General features: G+C 36.7%; 1 protein-coding gene across 1 annotated transcript in view; it reads right to left on the minus strand.

Moving 5' to 3' along the window:
- Window positions 1–979: 979 nt before the first annotated feature.
- Il13ra2 (interleukin 13 receptor subunit alpha 2) overlaps window positions 980–22,982 on the minus strand; it is a 50,588-nt gene continuing 28,585 nt past the window's right edge. The window contains exons 4-10 of the mRNA XM_060374546.1: window positions 22,753–22,906; window positions 22,111–22,231; window positions 11,928–12,112; window positions 11,224–11,369; window positions 9,919–10,063; window positions 2,989–3,101; window positions 980–1,538 (exon numbers count right to left, since the gene is read on the minus strand). Coding sequence (XP_060230529.1) covers window positions 1,506–1,538; window positions 2,989–3,101; window positions 9,919–10,063; window positions 11,224–11,369; window positions 11,928–12,112; window positions 22,111–22,231; window positions 22,753–22,906 — 897 coding nt within the window. The 3' untranslated portion in view covers window positions 980–1,505. The remainder of the gene's footprint in view (window positions 1,539–2,988; window positions 3,102–9,918; window positions 10,064–11,223; window positions 11,370–11,927; window positions 12,113–22,110; window positions 22,232–22,752; window positions 22,907–22,982) is intronic.

A 22,982-nucleotide genomic window follows, 5' to 3' on the forward strand; every position in this document is an offset into this window, starting at 1 on the left:
TTTACAGAGGGATTCTTCAAACTTCCTGTCACTCTTACAGGACAGTAGAGTTAATGATAAATTACAGTTAAAATGTGAACTTTTCTGTTTAATAATCTTGATCGTTGTATACATATTTTTGTGTAAAAAAAAACAAAAAAGAAAAGAATTTATATTGGATTGTGGTGCATTCTATCTCTGTTGGCAATTATTGTAAATGATTGTTTTCAGCCTGACAACTCAGATTTAGAAGTTTTTTCCTTTAAGAGATGATCAACAGCAATGAGAGTCACAATTATGGTTATCCACTTCTTCACTAAATGATATCAGCAATTTATTCTATAACATTTAGATATCAGTACTTTTAATAATGTATGTGTAAATGTAAATTGCCGGGTAAAGAATTCTAATATGCTCTCAGATGATACTTTACTTCAAAATAACATTTCATAAAAAATAATCTAAACTAAATTTGCTTCTTTATTGAAATTTGAAGTCTATTATTCCAAACATATTTTTTTCCAAACATATTTTTAAAGCTGTCTACTTCACTCAGGTAGCTAAATTATTGAATATTAGGATGTACTTTTGAGGTCTTCTTACTAATTTCAGATACCCATTTTTTTATGATCATTGACATGTCTGCTCTCTCTGTGCCCTGCATTCCAAATCCACAACACTGACAAAAATAAGAAAGGCAAGGTCCCAAGGAAGCTTAGCAGGTAAAGGAGTGTGAACTCAAAGATCAGTTTGGAAAGACAGAACTGACTCTTGAAAGTTGTCCTTGAACCTTCACATAAAGTCCTTAACACGTGTGTATGCACAAACACATATACTAATATTTTTAAATGAAAGGTTACATATAAATTAACACAGAGAATGTTTTTACTATGTTGTATATGAGTTCTGAACATTTCAAGTATAGTCCTCTAATAATTTTCAGCCTTATAGCATCTTTTCCTTTTGTGAAATGGGATACTCACAGAACAAGGAATACATATGAAGCTTTCTTCATTCTTATTCATGGTGAGGCTTTTCATCAAGAATTCATTTTAAAACAACCATCCACAAAACATTAAATCTCATTTTCCAAGATATGGCAGTAGTTCACATTGCAAGATCATGTTATATTTTTAATACAACACTGAATAAAATCTGATCCATTTCTTGATTTCTCTACATATAAAACTCTCACCATAGACTTATGAAAAAAGAAAATGATTACACAGTGTAGTAAATTTACTATCTGCTAAGAGTTTGTGCACCATAAAGTGTACCTAAATTCCATAATGAAAGTGAGCATGACACCCATTTGTAATTCCAGTACTTGAAAGGCAGAATCAGGACAATCACATACTAAGCCCACTTGAGATACATATCCAGCCTTTGAGTCAAACACCCCAAAAAATCAAAATAAAACAAACACTGTTTGCAAGAAGATATATTAGAAATCTGAAGAGAAAAGTTGAATTTAATATAACTCATGCTGCCTGGTTCTATGACAGGAAAAGGGTCTCTTCATAAGATTAAACTTCATTGTTGATATCCACATGAAAGCTCTGAAATATGAAAACAGATCTGTCAATAACAAATCATTAATAGTACAAGTTTACTAATATTAACAAGTCAGAAATTTAACCAGAGAGAAGTGAAATGCTTCACGCATACCCCCAATTCTGTTGTTACAAAACACAGTATTAAGATGTTTTTCTCCAAGGACAGTGTCTTCTTAAAGTTGCTGTTATGCTTAATTTTAAGTGTCATGTTGACACAGTTTCAAGTCATCTGGTAAGGGAATATCAGTGAGGTTGACTTGTAGTTACATTTGTAAGGGGTTATCTTTTTTAAAAGAACAGTTTACATGCATGGGGAGGACTTAGACCCCTTCTCAGAAGAAGCCCATAGACTGCTCAGTTTCCAAGTGGGTACCCTAGTAAGGGAATCAGGGGCTGTCTTTGACATTAACTCAGTAGCCAGCAATTTCATCACCTCCCCCTGAGGGGTTTCAGCCTTGCTAGAACACAGGAAGATGATGTATCCAGCCTTGATGAGACCTGATAGGCTAGGGTCTGATGGAAGGGGAGACCAGTCCTCCCCTATATGTGGACTAGAGGCAGGCATAGGGGGAGAAGAGAGAGAGCAGGTGGGACTGGGAGGAGAGGGGGGGTCATAGCCAGGATAAAAAGTGAATAAATTGTATTAAATAATGGATGAATGTTAAATAATAAAATACATTTTATTTATTCACTTTATATCCCAGTCGTAGCCCCCTCCCTGCTCTCTTCCTTTCCCTCTTTCCCCATCTTTCCTCCCTATTCCTTAGATAAAGGAAACCCCACCCCTCCTACTAACCCACCCAAGCACCCAGCACACCCAGGCACATCAGGACTGAGCGCATCCACTTCCCCTGCAGCCTGGCAAAAGAAAGTGAAAGAGTCCATGTCAAAGTCAGCCCCCACTCCCCTTACAACAAAGCCTGAGCTACCCATCAGCTACATTTGTGTAGCGGGCCTAGTGAGAGATTATCTTAATTATATTAACTAATATGGGAAGATCCAACACAAGGTGAGTAGCACCATTCCCTTGGAATTTTCCTGGACTGTGAAAGAATGACGAAGCACATGTGCATTTATTTCTCTTTCTCGTTTTCACTATAAATTTATATGACCAGCTGTTTTAAGTTCCTGCCACCTATGTCACTTTTTCTCTTCAAAATCCTGTTTTCTCCTGGAGTTCATGAACTGTGCTGTTTTCTGATCTAAAGATATGTAATATTTCATGGTCAAAGCATTTTTTGTCCATTTGACAAAATTAACTGCCACTCCTCAAATTGTGGTCTTTCTATAACAATTTTGAATGACCGTTTCCATAGAATATCATAATGTATATAGTATCAATTGGAAACCTATATTGAGCAAGCAAATCTATGAAATACATGTCTATGAGTTTTGAACATATTACTTTTGTATATATTATGTCTAAGACATAATATAACCTTAAACAACTTACCAATGTTGGCTCAGGTCCATCCTTCTCCACAAGGCAAAGAAGAATAAAAAGGAATATAAAGAAAATGCAAACTGGTATTATGAAAATAATCTTTGAGTCTGGCCCTGCATGACCTAGGATTTAAAAAAAATACAATAATGGGAGAAATGCTGAAGGTTTAAAAAGACTATTGAAACTTAATTATTTCATAAACAGTCAATAGTGAAGAAATGGAATTAAACTGACACACTTGCCAATACACAGACACCACTGTTGGGTCTGAGTTTAGCATTCTTTTTGTGAATTTTTGATATACTAGTTACTTTGTTGACCTGTGCTGTATATATACCATTTCTATTAGAAAAATAAGTTCCAAATAACATAAGATTTTGTTTATAATTTGATGTTGTGACACTTTTCATTAAAAACTGCTCAAAATACTTAGTCATCAGGGGAATGCAAATCAAAATGACTCTGAGATTTTATCAATACCTGTCAGAATGGCTAAGATAAAAAAACTTAAGTGAAAGCACATGTTGGAGAGGATGTGGTGAAAGAACACTCCTCCATTGCTGGTGGGAGTGCAAACTTGCACAACCACTTTGGAAATCAATCTGGTTCTTTCTCAGAAAATTGTGACTAGCTTTACCTCAAGACCCAGCTATACCAATCCTGGGCTATACCAAAAAGATGCTCCACCATACAACAAAGAAATTTGCTTGCAGATTTATTGATAATAGGCACACGAAACAACCTATGTGTCCTTCAACAATGACAACAAAAAATGGATAAAGAAAATGTGGTACATTTATACAATGAAATACTACTCAGCTATTAAAAACAAATAAATCATGAAATTTTCAGGCAAATGGATGGAACTATAAAAGATCATCTTGAGTGAGATAACACAGACCGAGAAAGACATGCATGGTATATACTCACTTATAAGCGGATATTAGCATATTGTACAGGGCAACCATGCTAAAATCTGCAGACCTAAAGAAGCTAAAAACTAGCAGGATGCTAGGAAGGATGCTTAATTCTCATTCAGATGGGCAAATACAAAATAGACACAGGAAGCCATTGAAGAGAGAGAGCAGGACTGGAGCCTACCATAGATGTCCAGTGAAAGACTCAAGGAATCCAAGCAGATGCTGAGAATCACAGCCAAACTTTGGGTAGAGCGTGAGGAATCTTAACAGAAGAGTGGGGAAGATAGATGGACCTGGATAGCATAGGGGTTCCACAAGGAGACCAACAAAGCCAATAAATCTGGGCCCAAGGAGAGCCTGCAGAGATTAATGTACCAACCAAAGACCATGCATGAAGATGACCTAGACCCCCTGATCAAATGTAGCCAATGGGCATCTCAGTTTCCATGTGGGATCCCTAGTAAGAGGAACAGGGGCTGTTTCTGACACGGACTCTGTTGTCCACTCTTTGATCACATTCCCCCTGGTGGGGAAGTCTTGACAAGCCACAGAAAAGAAGGATGCAGGCAGTCCTATTGAGACTTGATAGGCTAGGGTCAGATACCAGGGGAGTAGGACTACCCCTTTCTGTGGACTAGGGGAGGAGGATGATTGCAGAAAGAAGACGGAAGGGCGGGGCAGAGAGGAGGGAAGGGAGGTGGCTACAAACGGGATTTAAAGTGAATAAATTATAAAAATAAGTGTACATATAAAAACCCAGAATAATAAGAGTCAGGTGATTAAACATACAAATGCAATATATCTCTTAACTCTCAGGAACATGATCTGGTCTTAGTAAAGGCATATGTATGTATCTTCTATTCCTGAGCATGTATCCTAAAGATGGCAAACCATATAGCAAGGACATTTTCTCAACTATGTCCATAGCAACATTATTCATAATAACCAGAACCTGGAAACAACCTATATGCCCCTCAACTAAAGAATGAACACAGAAATTGTGATACATTTACACAATTGAGTACTACTCAGCAATTAAAAACAAGGAAATCATGACATTTGCAGGCAAATGGTGGGAACTAGAAAAGTCATCTTGAGTGAGGTAACCCAGAAGCAGAAAGACAGATATGGTATATACTCACTTATAAGTGAATATTAGCCATATAATGTAGGATAAACACACTAAAACCTACAGTCCAAAAGAAGTTAAACAACAAGGAGGACTGTAGAGAAGAGGCTGAAACCTCATTCAGAAGGACAAATGAGATAGGCATCAGAAGTAGAAGACACGCAACAGGACAGGAGCCTTCTACAGGGAGCCTCTGAAAGACTTGATTCATCAGGGTATCGAAGGAGATGCTGACACTCATAGCCAAAATTTGGTCAGAGTGCAGAAAACATTATGGAAGAAGGGGAAAGACTTAAAGACCTGAAGGGGCAGTAGCTCTACAAGGAGACCAACAGAGCCATAAAATCTGGGCTCAGGGGTTCCTGCAGAGGCTGATACATCAGCCAAGGACCATGCATGGAGAGGATTTAGAGCCCCTGCTTAGATGTAGCCCATGGGCAGCTCAGTCTCCATGTGGAATTCCCTAGTAAGGGGATCAGTGGCCGGCTCTATGATCACCTCCCCCTTGGGAGGAGGTGTTCAGCCTTGCCAGGCCAGAGATGAAGATGATGCAGCCAGCCCTGATGAGACCTGATAGGCTAGGGTCAGATAGAAGGGGAGGATAAGGTCTTCCTTTATCAGTGGACTAGGGAAAGGGCATGGGAGAAGAAGAGGAAGGGAGGGTGGGATTGGGGGGAGATGATGGAGGGGGCTACAGCCAGGATACAAAGTGAATAAATTGTAATAGATAGATAGATAGATAGATAGATAGATAGATAGATAGATAGATAGATAGATAGATAGATAATTTTTAAAGATATCTGTATCTTCCATAAAAAGCTAAAATGTTACACTCAGGATGCGAGGCTAAGCACTGCACTCAGGGTCAGCCGCTTTGGACCCAGAGAAGAGCATGTCTGATTGCATGCGGGTTGATGCCCCAGGTCCTGCCTCTGAGAAAAAGGTATCAGACGGGTCTGATGCTCTTTGGGTGGATGACACCTAAATGAACATCGGTACAAAGTCCCAATTTATTTCTAATATCAGAGATCAGACCTCTACTCTTGCCTGATGCGTCTAAAACAAAAAGGGGGAACTGTAGAGAGCTGCGGAATGCCGTGCCTTAAAGATGGAGCTGGTTTCCGCCTTCCACCTTCCCGATGGTGAGTGCTCTCTGTCACGAACAATTCCACATTTGGCTAAGGCTGAGGATCTGGCTTGCTTCCATGTATGTGGACCTATCTGCATTGCCCCCGTGGCACGCCTGGGTTGGCTACCCAGAGGCTATTTAAGCTGTGGGCTGGCTTTCCCCAGGGTCAGATGATTGTTCAAGGTTCCTGAATAAACTGCATTGAAAAAAAAAAAAAGATATCTGTAGCTTAATAAAGATATACATGAGGCTAAAGAAACTAACCTTACAGGGTCACCTTTTAAAATTTGTCTCATACTTTAGAGGCTGAACTGAAGAGCATGACATGACTTTGCTCTTTGGCATTTTAGGTGTGACTTTTCTTTTCACTCTCTCTTTTTTTCTGTAGGTTATCTTTTGTTTTAGTGATTGAGCCCCCAAGTCTCGAGGATGCTAAGCCAGCATTCTAGCAACAAGAGATCACCAGACCCAGGAGTGAAGTGTTAATGTTACTTCTGCATAGTGAGGACTGTCAGCAGAGACACTTAAACTAGAAAAATCTGTTCCAAGTCTAGTATCACTGTCTTGTTTTGGAATAACACACAGCAGGTTAAATTTTAGAGCCAGACCTATAAATCTACCTCCATCTCAATTTGTCTTTGTCTTATTTCCCTAGAATCATAGTTTCTTAAAAAAATAAACAAAAACAAAAAACAAACAATTGAGCCAAATTCAAATTCTTAGCATAGTAAAAATTTACAAGGGTGATTTCCAGAGAAATAACTGACAATATGAGTCTTCTAACATGCAAAATTAACAATAGCAAGGCAGAAAGTTCCTTTCATGTGCTGTTTATGTTTTCTAGTCAAGACAATTGTTAAGAACTTATTTTATTGCGAAAAATATTATTGTTCTACTTTCCCCCTATCAAGTCTAGTGTGTGTTTCCCAACTGTTCACAGGAATGGGCCCTGTGACCTGGAGTGTGGTCAAATGATCAGGTGTCATGGTTTTAAGGAAATCAGACTCTCCCTCTCCTAGCAGGTATCAAATGCCAGCTCAAAGTTGGGAGAGTAAGAAGGTGAGTGTGGATGTGGTAGGAGTTGAGGATGTTAATATGATCAAAATATTTCACAAAAAAATTCTCAAAACATAAAAAAATATTATCAAATATGTAAATGTCCTAAAAAGATCCTTCTGTGAGCCTGAGTGGTCAATGACTGGGGCTCAGATTTTCACTGTCTAGATTTGTAGGAAAATAAAGAAAATGCAGCCACTCTTGATGAGACCTGATAGACTAGGATCAGCAGGAAGGAGAGGAAGACCTCCCCTATCAGTGGACTGGGGGAGGGGCATGAGTGGGGAAGAGGGAGGGAGGGTGGGAGTGAGTGGGAGGGAATGAGGGAAAGGGCTACAGCTGGGATACAAAGTTAATAAACTGTAATTAATAAAAACATAAATAAAAAGAAACATTAATACATGTAGTTTAAACTATATATATATGTATGTATACTATATATACAAATATTTTTCTATAACTTGAAAATCCCCAAAAGAAACGTATCCTATGACTTAAAACTACAAGCAGCTCCAAAAAGTCATTGCTCCTAAATCGTATGTCTAAATTAAGACTCTACCAAGAAACACCCGTGAGATCAAAGGGAATCTCAGTCTTCAACATTACTGATGATAATATATGTAATGCAAAATGATGTATATTTTGGTAAAGAAAATCCACTCTATACAACTTATGAACTAATGACAAAATTATAATTCAACACACACACACAAACACACATGTTATTTTTTTTAATTTCTGATAGTGGCAACACAAAGCAGTGAAGGCATTTTTATTTTTATACATACATGTGCTTGCAGGCCTCATTACTCATTCTGACATAGTCTCTACAGGTTGTATAATATATTTTACTTGGTTAATATTTATTTTTTCACAGTTTGGGAATAACATAGACTTAATAAGAGTTATAATTACTGCTGGATATCCGATCCCTGGAATCTGATACATAGTAGGTACTTTATATGTAGTTAAAAAATAAAATTGAACAATGATTCTGCTGAATTTGTAGGAAAGTAGAGAGAGAGTGAATCCACTATAGTAGAAGCATATGAAAGGCATTTTCTCATTTGGGTTAACGGAGGTGGAAATACCTACACTGAAAATGGCAGCATTAATTCGTGGGATAGGCCCAGGACTGAAAGAAAAGGATTGAGTTGCCTGAGCAGTGGCACTGCTTTCTGCTCTTTACTGTGGATGCAATGAGCTGTTTTACATTTCTTTTAGCTAATCTTTGCTGTGATGTACTATAATCTGGAATCATGCACTAAATACATTGCTTTTGGACAGCATATTTTATCACATCAACAGGTATGAAAACAGGACAACATCTCAATTAGAAAAAGGAGGAAATCATGAAATTTGCAGGCAAATGGTGGGATCTAGAAAAGATCATTCTGAGTGAAATATCCCAGAAGGAGAAAGACAAACATGGGATATACTCACTTATATAGACCTATAAGATATGATAAACATAATGAAATCTATACACCTAAAAAAGATAATCAATTGAGCGGACATGGGGTAAGATGATCAATCCTCGTTTAGAAAGACAGATGGGATGTGCATTGAATGTATGACAGGAGTCTACTGAGCGCATCTGAAAGACTCTAACTAGCAGTGTTTTCAAAGCAAAGACTCATGACCAAACCTTTGGCAGAGTACAGGGAATCATAAGAAAGAAGGGGAGTTAGTCTGATGGGGAAAGGATAGGAGCTCCACAAGGACCAAATATATCTGGGCACAGGGTCTTTTCTGAGACTGACATTCAACCAAGGACCATGTATGGATATAACCTAGAATCTCCGCTCAGATGTAGCCTGTGGTAGCTCAGTAAGCAATTGGTTTCCCAAAGTGAGGGGAACAGGGACTATTTCTAAGAGGAACTCAATGACTGGCTCTTTGGTCTCCCCACCCCTGAAGGGAGGACTAGTCCTGTTAGGCCACAGAGGAGGGCTTTGCAGCCAGTCCTGAAGATACCTGATAAAACAGGATCAGATGAATGGGGAGGAGGTCCTCCCTATCAGTGGACTTGGAAAGGGGCACGGTGGAGATGAGGGAGGGAGGGAGGGACTGAGAGGGAATGAGGGATCAGGACACGGCTGGGATACAGAGTTAATAAAATGTAACTGATAAAATAATAATAATAATAATAAAATAATTAAAAAAAAAGAAAAATGACCAGTAGGTATCATTAAACACTTGGAGTCAGTTGCATTGCTTACTTTAAAATTTCTGTTCTACCTCCATGAATGCTGTTTTTTTTATATAATTTTTATTTTTTATATTAATCACAGGTTATTTACTTTGTATCCCAGAGAAACCCTGTCTCAAACAAACAAACAAAAAAATCAAATGATATCCATGTGTGATTAATTACCTTTTAATAAAGTTACTGTGTCAGAAAAAAAAATCTGTTCTAGAGAAAATTGAAAGCACAAAAAATATTGACTAATATGGACTCTGGACTTCTCCCCAAGAAGAACTATTAAATGCTTGTAACAGATAAATAAGTACTCCCATTAAAGCATAACGAGACTCCTAGTTCCAAATAAATATTAGATTTTCAGTAAGCCTATTGTCTTTCTTTTTCTCCATTTATATATGATGCACAAGACCCTTTGATGTCCAATTTGTAAGTACACTGAGAAGAAATAAATTTTGCTAGCAAACCCCATTTACCTAGTTCTTTTCCTTTTAGTGCATACCTTCCCAGCATTCCTCTTCACTCCATTCACTCCAGATCCCATCATCTGCACAATATTTATTGACTTTACTTCTTACAAGAAAGCATAGTTCTCCACTTTCATTTAATCTCTTTTTCAACTTCATATCATTTTCATCTGTGGCAAACTGAAAGCCGAGGAAAAATATGGTGTGTTGTTTTGACCTAATTGCAACTGGGGTGATTTCATCTATCAGCTTCAAAATGTTTTTGAACTCAAAACACCTGCATTGAGATACTAGATAGGTATAATACTAGCACAAGTCATCATTGTACACTGATTCCTAAAGTCATTCTTCTACATCTTATCTGCATTTAATTTTCCTTTTTGTCCCAATATGATAATTGCTTGCTTATAACAAGGAACAGCATGTGTAATAAGTCACAACTCTACATAGTTTAATGTCCATAATCTCCATATTAGTATCCCAGGTTCTATAAGTGAGAAAAGACTGTATGGATTGCTGAATGGTGATATTGTTAAAACTGGAATGTTTATCTTCAAAATGTATCCCCTCCAGTTTTGATCTGACTAACCTTAGTACTCAGTAACTGAGACAAAACAACCACTTCATATATGAGACTTCTACAAAATATGCAGATACATTCACAGGGATCTTGGGGAGAGGGGAGAATGGAACTAAAGACATTACTTCAGGCTGCTACTTCATATTGCTACAGAGTTCCTCTCATACACAGTGTTTTTTTTTTTTATTTTTTAACTTATTCACAGAGCCTTGAGACTATGTAGTATAGACTTAAGTGGGCTGGGACTAGTTATAACTATTTGACTATGAAGTCAGTTCACATCACTAAGACACGTTCTCTAACACAGTTAACCATTTTTCTCACCTGTATATGAATTTAGGCATTGAAAATAGTAGTTTACCTTCTTAACTATACAATTTTAAAATTGGAAATGAATAAATCAAAAGTAACACACCAAGGTGTGTTTGTGTGTGTTTGGGTCTTACTTAAGACCATACAATCTATTTTGATTTGCTGGAGGAATTTAGTTTATTAAAATGAAATCAGAAACAAGTAACTAGATTGTTCCCAGGGTCTTTCACAATTTTAAAATTGGCATGACTAATCATACATACATACATACATACATACATATATAAATATATCCTTTGTACACTGGATTTGCCCATTTGGAAAGTAAACTGAAATACTTATTATGATCTAACCTGCTTTTAAACAGGAATAAATTTTGATTAGCCAGTACCTACTACATTTTAAAAGTTACATTTATGATTTTAGCAAATAAGTACAATATCCATACCTCCCAGGAAATATAATCTTCTTGGACCACAACTTCATAAGTGTAACATCTTGGTGGGATGGGCCCTCCAGGTGTATTCCATTTCATTGTAATTTCAATGGAATTCTCAACCCCAATATGAAGGAATTCTGGTGGCAATGGTTTAACTGGAAAGCAGAAGAAAACTATATCAACACAAAAGTTGCTAAGTTAGCAGTGGCCCTCATCCAAAGCTGGGGACATGCTACTTTCTAACTAACACACTGCAGTTGGATCTGACATTGCACCAAGTCTGTCTGAATCTAGAAGCTTTCACTGTTAGAACTGTTAGAATTAAGAATGTAAACATAGACTGGGAAGTGGGAGGTGCATGCTTTTAATTCCAGCACTCAAGAAGCAGATGCAGGTGGATCGAGTCTAGAGAGTGAGTTCCAGGACAGGATAATGAGGGCGATATAGACACACCCTGTGTTGAAAACAACAGCAAAAAATAAATAATAATAAAAAAAAGAATACAAACTCAGAAGATGTAAAAATGATTTGGATCTCATCCATCAGTTGAAGACAAGATTACTAGGTTCTGTATCTATAGTTTGTCTTTATACTCTGGCTTTGCACTTCCATCACTTAAAATCTCACTTTCTCTTCTTGTCTTTCCTGCTCACTTACATACAGCCTAAATGAGAATCAATAGATTCACAATTGACATAATTTGTTCATATCACCTATATTTTGAAGTTGAAAAACCATGTAGCTGGATCTGATAGGTCCCAATTTTGAGGATCCATTAACACAAATAAAGAAATCTTTGTAGTCTAATGTCTCCAAGTTGGAAAGTTTGCATCCAACATTTTTTTCATTATCCTGAAGGTAATGGACACACGGCAAAGCATGATCCAAATCCTCATGCCTATAACAACAAAAGAAAAAAAAAGTTCAGGAATTGTTTAATAGCATATATTTGTATCCTAGCAATCAGTTTTAAATCATCTTCTGATATTATATGACATTATATATTCTGATATTATATAACCATAGTATATTGATTCAGTAGATTACACATATATGTATACAGATACACATATTATTGCATATATATTTATATATATACATAATTATTATTATTTGAGAGGAATAAAGAGGTCACAAGAGTGGTTGGAGGGAGGAGAGGGAGAAGCTGAAATAATGTAAATATGACATTCCCAAAAAATAAAAATATTGTTGTAAAAAGACATATGAAGAAAAAAATCATTTAACAGCTTACTATGCTTTTGAACACCCAACATTCATGCAATGATAAGAACTATGGATTCAGCAGCAGGAAAAACAGAAATAGTTGATTTTATGAAGCTTTGCTTCAATGTGAATATTCTTAAAATTTCAAAGAAACGTAAGTATTATTTTTCTTTTTTTAATTCTTTATTAATTACACTTTATTCACTTTGTATCTCCCCTGGGGTTCCCTCTCTCTTCCCGTCCCAATCCCACCCTCCCTCACCCTTCTCCACGCATGCCTCTCCCCAAGTCCACTGATAGGGGAGGTCTTCTTTTCCTTCCTTCTGATACTAGTCAATTAGGTCTCATCAGGAGTGGCTGCATTGTCTTCTTCTGTGCATATATTAATTATTGTTGAATCTTCAAAGTTTATGAATCAAAAATTTTGAATATTTAGGGAACCTTGATGATATTTGATTAAGAAAATGATTTGAGTAGAAATTAGATTTAAAAGCAGATATATAATATTCCTATGTTTAATAAAATAAAAAAATATCCTCTGATGTTGTAACACACCATGATATGAGTGTGAGAAAAGCCACAAGGCAAAGTACAGAGTAGTTTTTATCAAGTATAGTGTTTTTCCCCTTTGTCTTAAACAAGAAATGTTAACATGTCATGTAAAGTTAACTTTGTTTCAACAATACAGCTAATGGGAATGAAAGGGATTGTTAGCAACTCATTTATAAAGCAACAATTCCTGGTTCGTTTTCTGATAACATAGCTTGTAATTCAAAATGTAACTTTGGATTAAAAAGAAGCCAAAATATTTCTCCTGTAATGAGACCAGCATAGCAGATGATAAGTAGCTAGTGAAAATATCTAGACTCTATTAGTGAACTTTATACAAATTGCCCTACTTTAGGGAAGTGTTTATAAATTTTAGTCTCTTGGTTAAATTGCTTTCTTACAGTCTTAGAGACTTCATATCTAGGACTAATGCTGTTTCTTTATTATGCTTTAACACAGAATTTTACTATAATCTGTCCTGGGACATCCTTTGTAGCCCAGGGGTTTGATGTCAAACTCATAATTGTTAAACATTAGCCTCTCAAATTCTTGGATGGCAGGTATACATCAATATGCCCAACTGATTTACAAATATTGACTGTATAACTTAGTGTCAATGAAAAATGATTTACAATCTGCAAAATGTTAATATTTATTTCTCCCTATTTGACTAACAATAAGATTATGTTAAACATGAACAACAATGTGAAGTGTCTTGCTCTTTTATTTGCTGTTTTATAAATCAGGAGCAATGTCTTTAATTTAATAAATGTTTGATATTTATTAAATTAATAACCCAAAGTTAGAAATGTATCCATCTAATTCAAGATATGGAAAGTCAAACATTCCCCCAATGGGAAATTGTTTGCCCAAGGCTACACAGCTACATAATGCTAGAGCAGGGTGAACCCAGTTCTCAAAAGTACTAATCCTTTACTTTATATATCATGTTATACCTTTTAAAGATACAATCATAGTTTGGGCTTAAGTCCCACAAAAACTACAATTTTGGCTTCCCATTCTTTGTCTTTCTCTGGTAAATGCATTATTCCCGATATCTTCTCATTTATCAATGTTATCAGCATTGGTTTCATTCATTTAGTTCATATTTAGTATTAAACTATTGTGAGTGTGGCCTTCTTTAAGGAGTTAAAAGAAACGTAAGAATTTGTTCATATCCTCCACTCTTTCAAAAACTTGAGGAGACAAAGTATACATATATAATGTATGTTTACATACCACCTGAACAAAACAAGAGCTATAAAGCAACAGTTAAGTATCAAAGGTGAACAGAAGCTAGCATGTCATGAAAGAGCTAGACAACCCATGGTTTTAGAAGGATGAAAAAGAATGGTAACAGAATGAACCAGAGGACATTCCAGATCATGGGATGCACAAAAGTCAGGACATGGATACCAAAAAGAATGTAGATGGATCTATACGGAGTAAAGTAGTGGTACTGGCCACAGCAGACTATAATTTTAGAAAGGTAAACATATAGTAAGGTAAAAACTTGAAAGGCAACCTACATTTGAGGGTACGTGGTCAAGGGAGTGGTAGATAAAAGTGACACGGTAGACAAAGGTGGCTATAATGTACAGAAATAAGCAGGAAGGAGCAATGCTATAATCAGAGCAATCACCATTTGGGAGGTCATGGCAGTCGTCCAGGGGAGAAATGAGAGGAGTCTAAAGGAAAGTTCTTACAATAGAGATAGGAAATGAAAAACAGATGTTCAAGTTGGCAAAAGTATGTCAAAATGTGGTGATTGTGTTACCAGGAAGCAATTACTATGGAACTGGCTGCTGGCAGAGGGGATTATGTTTTCACTGGTTAGTCACCCATATGAAACATTCATGCCCACACAAGTGGCCCTAGTTAAACTCAGTTGACCAAAACATGAGAATTAAAACAATACAAAAACAAGATTGTAGGAAGAGGCTTATGGGGGCGAGGGAAGATAAGTAAAGGAGGGCTGGATGAATGTGACCAGAATGCATTAAATATACATAAAAAATAAAAATTTTAAAAAGTTCTATGTTTTAAACCTTCAGAAATAGTTAATAAATAAACAAGAAGATTCAGTTTAACAGATGACTGCTTTTTAAAAGTGTATAAAGTATACTCAAACCTTAATATCATAAACCAAACTATCTGTAGTACATAATATTTCATCCTGTAAAGAAATAGTCAGTAGGAGGCTCCAAGATGACACCAACCAGTTCGCACCATATCTGAGGGGCAGATGATCTAAAACTCCAAAACTGGTGAGTGGAGGAGTGGCTGAAGACAGAACATTGATATTGAGGCTTCTTGGGCTAGAGGGGACAATCTATGAACTGGGACAGTTTAGATCCAGGTCACATGTCAATATCTCCAGGGTCTGAGAAGAGCGAATATTTGAAACCCCGTACTTTCCTTTGCTCTGGCAGCAGCAGCGACTGCCCCACTCAATAGCCTCCCACCTCAATGAGTAACACAGCAGAGGTTGACCCATATACAGGCCTCTCTGCCCAGAAACCAAACAACAGATACCACTGATGGATCTCTTACACTTTCATTTGCCCTTGCAGGCCCAAATCTGGGAGTAGAAAACTGTGGGGAGCCCATGCTTTGCTAATAGGCCTGCAAGTGAGTGCATTGAGTGAGTGCATGTAGAGCCCAAGAACCAGTGTCCCTCTACTCTAGAAGCCACACACTGGATCTCTCTCACCCACATGCCCACTGTGGGCAACATAGGATTCCCTGGGGCAGTGTTCTCAACATTGAAGCCTCTGTTCTGTGGGTCTCCAGGTGAAGTCCAGGCAAACACTTCCTGGAGCCAAGATGGTGCAACCCATACAGATCTGAGGGCCTGGGGGAGAGTACAAAAGGCCTCTTGGCCACTGAGGCATTTAGGACACCTGGACACTTGTACACTGAGCCCTCAAACCCTGCCAGCACCACAACCTTCTCTTATACTCTACCATCCAGGTATCTACACTAACTAGCATGCAGTCTTCCAAGGCATACTTCCAAGCACACTCCCACACTTGAGCAAATGAGACCTTCCTCCCTTAGCTACAGCTGAAACACCAACATCCACACTCAAACTGGTGGATTTCTGTCATATTCCTGAAGAATACTCCAAGCTCTGTAGACAGACCAACCCAGTCTGCAGTACAAGCATCAAAAACAAAGAGTGAATGTTACAGATAAGCAGATGGCTAGTGGATGACATAAGAACACATCCAACAAAAATCAGGATGTCATGGCATCACCAGCAACTCTAAAAATCAATGGATATTTTAATTCATTGGAAACACAGGAGAATGATTTCAAATATATGCTTATCCAGTTCTTAGAGGCACATAAAGAGGAAACAAACAAAGCTCTCAAAGAAATACAGGCAAATACAGCCAAACAAATAGAGACACTTATAGAGGAACATACATACAGGCACATATCCAGGCATATAGTTAGGAAACAACAACAACAACAACAAAAAAATAGAGGCCATCATGGACAGTCAGGAATCCAAATAAAAAGAGATGAAGGAAATGGTACAAAACATGAAAATGGAATTAGAATCAATGAAGACACCACACAGAGAGAAATTCCTGGAGATGGAAACCTAGCAAAGAGATCAGAAACCACAGACTTTAGCATCACCAACAGAATTCAGACTATGAGGAGAGAATCACAGGCACTGAAGACACAAATGAAGAAATCAATACATCTCTCAAAAAAGAAATAAAATCAGAAAAAGTACTGATACAAAACATCCAAGAAATCAAGGACACCATAAAAAGACAAAACCTGAGAACAATAGGAAAAGATGAATTAGAGGATTCCAGACTACAAGGTCAAGAAAATATTTTCAAGAAAATCATAGAAGAATATTTTTTCAACTTAAAGAAAGCGATTCCTTAAACATACAAGAAGTTTTCAGAATGCCGAATAGACAAGACCAGAAAAGAAATTCCTCACGTCACATGATAGTCAAAACAGTAAACCTACAGAACAAAGAAAAATATTGAAAGCAGCAAGGAAAAAGGCCAAGTAACATGAAGATAGACCTATCAGGATCACAACAAATTTCTTAACAAAGATTATGAAAGCCAAAAGGCCTATATTATGCATACACTAAGAGACCACAGATGCCAATCCAGACTAATTTACCCACCAAATATTTCAATTAATGTAGATGGAGAAAACATAATATTCCATGACTAAACTAAATGTAAACCATACCTAAACAGCAACCCAGCCCAACAAAAGATCCTAGAAAGAAAACTCCAATCTAACAAAATCAACTACACCCAACAAAACGCAGGATATAGTTAGTCACAATAAAAAAATAAAAAGACAAGCACAGAATCACACTATCACAACCAACTGTACAATAAAAAGAAGTAACATTCATTTGTCACTATTATCTATCAACATCAACGGAATCAACTGTCAAATAGAAAGACACAGAAAAACAGGATGGTTGCAGAAACAGGATCCAACATTCTGCTGCATCCAAGAAACACACCTCTGAAACAAAGATAAATACTATCTCAGAGTAAAGGGCTGGAAAATGGCTTTATAAGAAAAGGGACTGAGAAAAGAAGCTGGAGTACCCATCCTAATATCTACTAAAATAGAATTTCAATCAAAATTAATCAAAAAAGAGGAGGAGGGATACATCATTCTCATCAAAGGAAAAATACACCAGGAGGACAACACAATCTTCAACATCTATGCCCCAAATATAACAAACCCTGCATTTGTTAATGAAACATTATAAAAGCTTAAATCACTCATCTATTCCAACACCTTAATAGTGGGAGACTTCAACACTCCTCTCTCACTATGGGACAAATCATCTAGACAGAAACAAAATAGGGAAATAATGACAATTACACATGTGTTGAATCAAATGGACCAAAAGATATCTAGAGAACTTACCACACAAACTCAAAAGAGTATACATTCATCTCCGAACATCAGGGAACCTTCTCCAAAATTGACCATATAGTCGGGCACAAAACATGCCTTAACAGATAGAAGAGCAAAACAATCCCTTGTATCCTATTAAACCACCATAACCTAAACTAGACCTCAACAACAACAGATATAACAAAAACCTACATATATATGGAAATTAAACAACTCTTTACTCAATGATAGCTTGGTCAGGGAAGAAATAAGACAAGCAATTAGAGAATTCCTAAAATTCAAAGAAAATGAAGACACAATGTACCCAAACATATGGGACACAATGAAAACAGTGTTAAGAGGAAAGTTCATAGCACTAAGTGCCTTCAGAAAGAAGTTTGAAACATCTCATACAAACAACTTAATGGCAAACCTAAAAGCCTTGAAGGGGAGGAAGCAGACAAAACCAAGAGGAGTAGAAAATTGGAAGTAATCAGACTCAATGAATTAGAAACATAGAAAACAATTCAAAGAATCCATGAAACCAAGAGCTGCTTTTTTGAGAAAATCAAGATAGACAAACCCTTAGCCAAACTAACTAAAAGGCAGAGAGAAACTAGCCATACCAGCAAAATCAGAAATGAAAGGGGGAACATAATGGCAGACAATGATGAAATTTAAACAATAATTAGATCTTACTACAAAAGTCTGTATACCACAAAATTTGAAAACCTAAATGAATTGACAATTTTCTTGATAGATTTCACTTACTAAAATTAAATCAAGATCAGGTAAATAGATTGAATAGTCCTATAACCCCCAAGGAAACAGAAGCAGTCATCCAAATTCTCCACTCCAAAAAAAGCCCAGGGCCAAATGGTTTCAGTGCAGAATTCTACCAGACCTTCAAAGGAGAGCGAACTCCAATACTATTCAAACTATTCCACAAAACAGAAACAGAAGGAACATTAGGAAACTCATTCTATGAAGTCGCATTGATATCTAAACCACAGAAAGACCCAACAAAAGAGGAGAACTTCAGACTTATCTCTCTTATGAACATTGATGCAAAAATAATCAATAAAATACTTGCAAACCAAATCTAAGAACACATAAAAGTAGGCCTCATCCCAGGCATACAGTTGTGGTTTGATACAGGGAAATCCATCAATGTAATCCACCATATATACAAACAGAAGGGAAAAAAACCACACATGATCATCTCCTTAGCTGCTGAAAAAGCATTTGACAAAATCTAACACCCATTCATGTTTAAAGTCTTGGAAAGTTCAGGGATACAAGGGACATACCTAAACATAGTAAAAATAATATACAGGAAGCCTATAGCTAACATCAAACTAAATGGAGAGAAACTTAAATCAACCCCACTGAAATCAGAGACAAGGCAAGGCTATGCACTATCTCTCCATATCTCTTCAACAAGGTTCTTGAAGTCCTAGCTAGAGAAATAAGACAACTAAAGGAGATCAAGGGGATATAATTTGGAAAGGAAGAATTCAAAGTATCACTATTTAAGGATAATGTGATATTATATATTAGTATTCTAAAAAAATCAACCAGAGAACTCCTCCAACTGATAAATGCCTTCAGCAAAGTGGCTGGATACAAAATTAACTAAGAAAAATCAGAAGCCATCCTGTATACAAAAGACAAAAGGGCTGACAAAGAAATGAGGGAAACTACACCCTTCACAAATAGCCACAAAAACCATAAAGTACCGTGATGTGACTATAACCAGCCAAGTAAAAGACCTGTTTGAAACAAACAAAACAAAACAAAACAAAACAAAAAACCCAACATCAAGTCACTGAAGAAAGAATTTGAAGAAGATATCAGAAAATGAAAAGATCTCCCACACTCATGGCTTGGCAGGATTAACATAATGGAAATGACCATCCTCCCAAAAACAGTCTACAGATTCAATGCAATTCCCTCAAAATAGCAACACAATTCTTTACGGAACTTGAAGGAACAATTCTCAATTTCACGTGGAAAAACAAAAACCCAGAATTGCTAAAGCAATCCTGTATAATAACAGATAGCCCCTGGTCTCAAGCTGTACTACAGAACCATAGTAATAAAAACTGCATTAGTACTGGCATAGAAACAGACTGGTGAATTAGTGGAATCAAAAAGAAGACCCAGAAATAAACTCACACATTTATGGATACTTGATTTCTTACAAAGAAGCTAAAACCATACAATGGAAAAAAGACCGCATGTTCAACAAATGGTGCTGGTCTAACTGGATGTCTACATGTAGAAAAATGCAAATAGATCCATATTTATCACCCTGCACAAAAGTAAAGTCCAAGTGGATCAAAGACCTCAACATAAAACCAGAAACAAAAAACCTATTAGAAATAAAAATTGGAGAAGAGCCTTGAACTCATTGACACAGGAGACACATTCCTGAATAGAATGCCAACAGCACAGGCTCTAAGAGCAACATTCAATAATGTGACTTTATGAAGCTGAAAGGCTTTTGTGAAGCAAAGGACAATATCATCAAGACAAAACGACAGCCTACAGATTGGGACAGGATCTTCACCAACCCCATATCTGACAGTGAAATAAAATCCAGAATTCATAAAGAAAACAAGAAGTTAAATAGCTACAAATCAAGGAACTCAGTTTAAAAATCGGGTACAGAGCTAAACAGAGAATACTCAATAGAGGGATATCGAATAACACAGAAACACTTAATGAAATGCTCAAGGTCCTTATTCATCAGGGATATGCAAATCAAAACGACCCTAAGATTTCACCTTATACCCATCCAAATAGTTAAATTAAAAAACTCAGGTGACAACACATACTGGAGAGGATGTGGAGAAAGGAGAACCCTCCTCCATTGCTGTTAGAATGTAAACTTTACAGTCACTTTGGAAATCAATTTGGCACTTTCTCAGACAATTAGGAATAGTGCTACCTCAAGATCCAGATATACCACTCCTAGGCATGTATCCAAAATATGCTGAACTGTACAAGGACATTTGCTCAACCATGTTCGTAGCAGCTTTATTTGTAATAGTCAGAATCTTAAAACAACCCAGATGTTCCTCAAAGTAGTTATGGATACAGAAATTGTGTTATATTTACACAGTGGAATATTACTCAGCAAATAAAAACAAGGAAATCATGAAATTTCAAGAAAATGAATGGAACTATGAAAAATCATCCTGAGTGAAGTAACCCAGAAGTGGAAAGACACACATAGTATATACTCACTTATATAAGTGGATATTAGCCATATTATGTAGGATAAACATACTAAAATCTGTACACCCAAAGAAACTAAGCAAGGAGGAAAACCCAGGAGAAGATGCTAAATCCTCATTCAGAAAGGAAATAAAAAGGAAAAGACATCAGAAGAAGGAGAAAACAGGGAACAGGATAGAAGCCTACCACAGAGGGCCTCTGAAAGACTCTACCCAGCAGGATTTCAAAGAAGATGCCGAGACTCAGGCAAACTTTGGGCAGAGTGCAGAGAATCTTATGAAATAAGGAGGAAATAGAAAGACCTGGAAGGGACAAGAGCTCCACTAGGTGACCAATAGAACCAAAAAAATCTGGGCCAGGGGTCTTTTCTGAGACGGATACTCCAACCAAGGACCATGCATGGAGATAACCTACAACCCCTGCAACAGATGGAGCCCATGGCAGCTCAGTCTGTAAGTGGGTTCTCTCCTAAGGGGAGCTGGTGCTGTCTCTGACATGAACTCAGTGGCTCTTGCCTTGATCACATCCCCCTTAGAGGGAGGCAGCCTTATCATGCCATAGAGGAAAACAAAGTAGCCCTTCCTGATGAAACCTGATAGGCTAGGGTCAGATGGAATTGGAGGAGGTCCTTCTCTATCAGTGGACTCTAGGATAGACATGGGAGGAAGGGTAGGACTGTGACTGAATAAGAGAGATGGACTACAGCTGGGATACAAAGTGAATAAACTGTAATAAATAAAACATAAAAGAATGAATAAACAAATGAATATTTTAAGAAGTAATATGGTATAGTCACTAGACACCTTGCAGTAACTTCAGCCTGAAATTCCCACATAATTATGAATAATTGTCATCATAAATACATCTCTGGTAAAGATAGTGATTGTAATTCAGTAGAGATATAATTGCTTGTACTGTGGGCTAACCTTGAGATATGTTTACCCAATGTGGGATTCTAAGTATAAAAATACTTACCAGAAAAACATAGTATAAGTGGTATCAGGATGTACTGTCTTGCCAGGCTTCCAAGAGCAGACCAAATACTGCCAGTTATAATATATACAGTTCATGTCCTGAATTTTAGTTTCCATGCTTCCTAGGAAATGAGTGAACAATGAATACCTGAGAAACACAGCGACAAATCATGTATCCGATCACTATGCAATTTTATTTTCTTTGGCCTTCCTACTTTAGTTAGCAATAAGGGTAATGAGAAACATTACAAAAGAAATCTATCAAAAATCACTTCACTGTAAAAAGAATATGCAAGCCTAAAAAGCTTTGAGGGCTTATTTACTGACACTAGTTTTTGTCAAATTATTAAATTAATTATGCCAAGATACCCTCAATAACTGAGCAAATATCCATTCATGATTACTAATATATATCCATATACTGACAACTCTACCAATTAGAGGTAGACTTAGTAAAAAAAATGTTTTTTTTATTTAATGAGTTTAAAAAGCCAAGTCACTCATACTAAAAAATATTTTAATTTATGTCTAATCATCACAAGATTTACTAGGCAAATAATCATCTGTATAAGAGTTAAGAACCTTATTCTTTACAAAGGTATTTCTGAATATATCAAATGTGAAAATAAAACGTTGTTTTAACCTTCATTTAATATCCAATAGGAAGTTTCTGTCCATGCACTTTGAACTTCTGATCCATTTGCACACTGCTCTGACATACGTGTACGTATCTTTCCTTCAATGCCTTTGTTAAGATCAAACCCATCTTTGTAAATGAGATTCCTAGTAATGATGGTCTGATTGGTAAAAAGACAAATGAGTCCAATTTAGAAATACATGGAATAATGATTTACATGAACAAACTAAACAATT

The sequence above is a fragment of the Meriones unguiculatus genome, chromosome X (genome assembly GCF_030254825.1).
Source record: "Meriones unguiculatus strain TT.TT164.6M chromosome X, Bangor_MerUng_6.1, whole genome shotgun sequence".
Lineage (NCBI taxonomy): Eukaryota > Metazoa > Chordata > Mammalia > Rodentia > Muridae > Meriones > Meriones unguiculatus.